This window comes from Mytilus trossulus, chromosome 1 (genome assembly GCF_036588685.1).
Source record: "Mytilus trossulus isolate FHL-02 chromosome 1, PNRI_Mtr1.1.1.hap1, whole genome shotgun sequence".
NCBI lineage: Eukaryota > Metazoa > Mollusca > Bivalvia > Mytilida > Mytilidae > Mytilus > Mytilus trossulus.
This window is the reverse complement of record NC_086373.1, coordinates 103,559,791-103,565,790: the sequence shown is the minus strand read 5'-3', so window position 1 is coordinate 103,565,790 and position 6,000 is coordinate 103,559,791. Positions and strand designations below refer to the sequence as shown.

General features: G+C 30.9%; 1 protein-coding gene across 1 annotated transcript in view; it reads right to left on the bottom strand.

Annotated features, from left to right (window-relative positions):
• Positions 1-3,490: 3,490 nt before the first annotated feature.
• Positions 3,491-6,000, bottom strand: part of LOC134694712 (mucin-22-like) — a 48,001-nt gene continuing 45,491 nt past the window's right edge. The window contains exon 25 of the mRNA XM_063555758.1: positions 3,491-5,393. Coding sequence (XP_063411828.1) covers positions 5,325-5,393 — 69 coding nt within the window. The 3' untranslated portion in view covers positions 3,491-5,324. The remainder of the gene's footprint in view (positions 5,394-6,000) is intronic.

Sequence of the window (6,000 nt, the reverse complement as noted above, 5' to 3'; positions counted from 1 at the left end):
TTGTCAGTATCCTATAGAAGGTCAGTGGTTTTCTCCAGACACTCCGACTTCCTCCACCAAAAAAAACTTGCTGCCACAATATAGCCCAAATGTGGTGCTCAAAAGTGGTGTTAAAACACTCAAAATCATGCATTTCTTGTCCACCAAATAATATAAGGAAAGTGTTATGATTTCCAATGAGACAACTATCCACTAGAAACCAATATACCTGTACCTGCTGGATGTAAGCAGCACCAGGTAGAATACCAGCCTTCATCAAGGAGCAAACCCTTTCTGTTTAGTAAACTATTAAAGGTTCCAGAATCAAAAAATGTAAAACAAATTAGATTCATCAGATCAGTACTAAACACAAAAACACCTGACAGAAAGACAATGAACAAATATCTACTGTATGGCAATAATCCATGTCTAAAACAGTTATGATGGAAGATGGCCACATCTATTATCATCACAATCCCATACTGAGCTCAATATGTGTGCTCTAAATTGTGTTTATATCTTAGATCTTAAAAAAACTATAATGGATAGGCACTTGAAAAAAGCCAAAATGATCAAAAAGACAACATCTACAAATTACTTTAATAGCAAAATTTTGTCAGTGGTCCCTTTATTGGAGTTATTGTTTCCTAATGAGAACTTTTACCAAATGTTAGGGTTTTTGTCTGTAATCTTGAAAACTAGAAAACATAAATCCACTTTGAACAATAAATGATCAGGAAGACAAGATTTACTAATAAATCAATATGGCCTACATCGTCCGTCAACTATGTAGTTTATGCTCTTTGATGGTGCTTTTATTAAGGATTTACCTTTTATCTTGAAAACTAAGAAAGAGAAATGATCCCAAAGACAATATCTACAAACCAGCGAAATTTTGCTGAAATAAGTCAATTATTTACACTATAGAAATGATTGCTCTCAAATGAGGATTTTTTTTACCCTTTTTTGTGTTTGTAAACTAAAGATAGAAACTGTAAAAAAAATATCAGTAAAGTGATATCAACATATAGAGATTTTGTCTTGAATTCTTTTCTGAGAGCATTCATAGTTGAAGATGCATAGACCTAGGTAAGCAACACATGCTCTTTAGAGACACTTAGTTTAGTATATCAAACTTAACTGAATCAATCAGTCAGTTCAAATTTCCACAAACAAAGCAAGTAAAAAATAGCAGAAAACATGAATCAATGTGACAGTCAAATTTCCAGATCATCAACAACTGAAATCAGTCCACTACCTTGATATAAGCCAGAAACAATCTAGCATGAAGATTGAATACCAACATAGCTTTTATTTGACTGGCATTGACTGGCATATCAAAGCTTTGAAACACAAGTCATTAAATTTAACAACTTTCAAGTCTTCATTTATTTTTTACATAAATAAGGCCATCTTGCTTAAATTGTGTTTTACATTGTCTTATCGGGGCCTTTTATAGCTGACTATATGCGGTATGGGCTTTGCTCATTGTTGAAGGCCGTACGGTGACCTATAATTGTTAATGTTTGTGTCATTTTGGTCTTTTGTGGATAGTTGTCTCATTGGCAATCATACCACATCTTCTTTTTTATATTTGGTTAAATTTAGAGTATAATGCATAGAACATCAGAATGGTTAGGAAGATCTCAGTTTAATTACCAGATTGATAGATCTACTGACAGCATACATCACCACTTTGTGTCCGTTTCCAACTATATTTAAGAAAAAAATCTTCTCTGAGACCATTAGGGTATCTGACTTTAAAATATTTAGAGGGTGTCCATGGAAAAACCAGGCAATGGATGGCACATGCCATATTTTGTTTTCAAAATTTTTTCATCTATTTTATATCACAAATTCATTCTTTCACAAAGTTGTTTTTTTTGTTTTTTTGTTATTACAATGTAATTGCAACAAATAAAGAGAAAAAAAAATACATAGAAGGCACTGAAAATTCATTGAAAAGGGATGATAAATCTTCATTTTGTACAAAATTTTGTTGCGTTGTTAGTGAACTTTTAAATCATTTCTGAGCCATCCACTGTTGATTCAAAAATATCTTTGACATATATATCCTTTGTATGATATAAACATTGCATTGGAACCAAAAATTCAGTGGGAAAAAAATTATGTTGTGCCACCCATATCATAGGATTGGCCTGATATTTACTTGGACAGCCTCTTAAAAATTTAATGCCTACAGCATGGCCACTGTTGTAATGCATAGACACAAGGAGGGTATCAAAGAAAATATGATGGTTTTTTTTTTCAAGTCACAACAAAAGAAAGCTCAACATAGGGATAATGATCTGGCAGTGGCTGCAGTGACTGGGGCATTAACTAACTTCTTTTAAAATCTTTATATTTTAGTAGGTGGCAGACCTAGATACTTGGTATATAAATGCCTTATGTTACAAAGTTTTCGTCTGTCATATGTCCATTGTCCTTGACCTCGTTTTCATGGTTCAATGACTACTTGAAAAAAGTGAAGTTTTTGAAATGTTGATTTCTCTCTTATTATGAGTAAAAGGATAACTATATTTGGTATGTGTGTACCTTGCAAGAACCTTATGCCCGACACAGTTTTCATCAGACCTCGACCTCATTCCATTGATCAATGAACAAGGTGTCATCTGACCTTGACCTTATTTTCATGGTTCAGTGTTCGAAGTTAAGTTTTTGAGTTATGTTCTTTTTTTCTGATACCTTATGCAATAGGTCAACTATACTTGGTGTATGGAAATATTTTATGATGTTCATGTCTGTCTTGCCGGTTTTATTTGACTTTGAAATGATTTTCACAGTTCATTGCTCAGTGTTTAGTTTTTGTGTTTTGGGCTGTTTTATTTAAACTATAAGCAATAAGTCAACTATATTTGTTGTATGAAAGTATTGTAAGCTGTACATGTCTGTCTGGCATGGTTCATCTGACCTTGACCTCATCTTCCTGGTTCATTTGTCAATGTTTATATTTCTTGTTTAAGTCTGTTTCTTAGAAACTATAAGGTCAACTATATTTAGTGAATTGAATGATTATAAGGTGTACATGTATTTCTCTTTTAGTTTATATGACCTTGACCACATTTTAAAAAAAATAAAAAGTATTGGCAAATAGGAAGTAGGTGTCAGACAAATCTGAATAGTAGTCACATCCTACCACGAAGCTGCTGACTAAATGAAAGTAAATTCTATTTAGTTACTAGAAGTAACCAAGAAAGCATGAAGAAAAATATTTGTTGATGATAAGACAGAAATACAAGGTTATTGCAATAAAACCCTACTCATATAAGTTGGTGCACATAAGACTGAAACTGAGTAAGTCATTGTACATTAGTACCAAAAATCAGCTCAATATCTTCTGGCATAACAAGGAAGTCTGCACAACTGCTGAATTATAGAATGAAGAAGGAAGTACAGAATAAAAAATGTGGGAAGGATGGAATGTGGAAGGTGTATAAAATATCACACTATGACAATATGGTGACAGAGACCAACAAATAAACCATAAAAGTACATCTCTACTTTTTATTATCTTAATTTATGAATTTACAAAATTTTACAAAATATTCATATAAAAATAAGACTAGGTGTAACAAATATATAAATTGATGCAATATTATGTTAACTGATTGGACTATAACATATATAAATGAGTATTTGTGATGACAATATGTTTCACAATTTTTTCTCAAGACAAAAACTCGAAAAAAGTTTTGATTATGAGTAAATACATAAAATTAATCTTCCCCTATTTAAGAGCTACAAAACACCACAAGCATATGTGCCCATAGGATAAAATGCCCCTATTTGCACTATTAAATTTCCATATTCAGTATACTGTGACATCTAGGTCAAACTCTTATTTAGCATATATTTTTATAAGTTCACATCACAATGAACATATATCCTCATCCATTACATCTCTATGGTAAACTACCTTAAACCAAAATTTCAACCTGACATAAAATATTCATACCAATGAACTAATGGACTCAAAGAACAGAAAGCATAATTCCACCTACTGTTGAAGGAGGGGTGTTTAAACAATAAAAACACTTTATTCTTGTCTAATTTGAGGACTGGTAAAATCCACTGCCAGTCTAAATTACATTACAATTATTCATCCCAACATACACAATAAAAGACGATTTTGAATAGTGTCATTGTCAAGAAAAAATCATTCAATGCACATGTTAGTTGTTTTTGTTTTAATTGGAAGGCTGTAACACTTCTGAACTTTTTGTTACATGTAACAAATCTCTGGGAGGAGATCAGCACACTAACAAGAGACATCAGACAATGATATTAATGCAAAACTGATACAGTTAATATGAGGTTAAATACCTTAGAAATACCACAGCTACAAAACATTTTCAGAAAATCTACATTAAATTAAATGATTACAATTACAATGCACTTTCAACTAGATTGTTTGTTAAAGTGTTGTTCTATACAACAGCTGCACCTCAGATGACCAACACGAAATGGGTGAAGACTGATACACATTCTGAAGTATTGAAACAATTAAGTATATGGATATCAAGGGCAATAACAGTTCCAAGATCTCTAAAACAAAATCTTCATCTAACAGTACTTCTTCTCAGAGGAATTTCCACAATTCTAGCTTTTTCTAACAAAACAAATCACACTATCAAAAATTATCTGACTTAAATAAGATGCAAATACTTATACAATGAACATGAGGATAAAACTATAGATAATTTCATAATAAATAAATATAAATAATACTGCATAGGTAATATAGAAATACTGAATATAGCATCATGTCATGTTTGGCAAAATTTTATAACATTCAAATAAATAACATAACAACACTCTTTTTTAAATATAACATATCTTACATACATTCTCCATGCAATTGCAATGATTAATATTTCATAAATAAATATATTGACTTAGAAACAGGGAGTCTTTTTAAGATTATTCAATACTAGAATAGTACATTACAATGTTTAAAAGATCTCATAACTAGAGACATAAAAATCAGTGTTATCTTGTAATGGTTAAGTAATAAATATGATGATTTATATCAAAGGCATCATACAATAGTCATGTATGACAGCATGGCTTGATTCTACTAAACATGATTTATACATTAGGTTAAAATAAAATGAAACCAACAAATACCATATCTATACACTAAATGTCACTTCTATAATAATGAATGCTTCAATGTCAACAGAGGTCAAAGATGAATGAACACCCTTAATGTAAACACTGTTAGTTGCTTCCTTGCTTTAATTAACATCTGATATGATACTTTTATTCACACTTCCTTATCTCTATATGAAATAATCTATACTATCTCTAAGTCCGACTGTATGTCATGAGGAATATAAACTTCCAGCATCTAGATACAGTCTCGCCACTTCATAACAATGCTCATACTGTTCCTGAAATATTCAAAAAATTATCTGATTAATAAAAAGATGTATAAATTTATTTTTTGAATTGCTGCTTAACTTCACAATGAAGAACATTTATGCTAGTACTATTTAACACAACAGCTACATGGGAGACAATAACCTTTTTTTTAAATGCAACTCAATATTTTACAGAGTTCCTATTTTCAGATTTTTAAAATGATGTTCTCTTTTTAGAATTGCAAAAATGAGCTTTAATACATAACAGCTCAAGTCTGACCACCATTTAATTCTGGGTTTCATGAAAATATAAAATTTGAAATGGGAGATAATTCATAAAATTATGACATGAAAGATAATTCATACAATTATGACATGGGAGATAATTCATACAATTATGACATGGGAGACAATTCATACAATTACGACAAGTTAATTCAATTTTATAACAAAGATATAAAGATCTCTTTATGGCAAATTTCACAAATCCCAATATATTGTATTGGTAAGTATCTTCTTTTCAAGTAATCATATATCATACCTGTTATATAATTTTGTTATGGCCATCACCCAAACAATTGCATTTTACTGTGCATAAATAACCACAGAATTTGCCCCCACCCATACAAAAATAAAA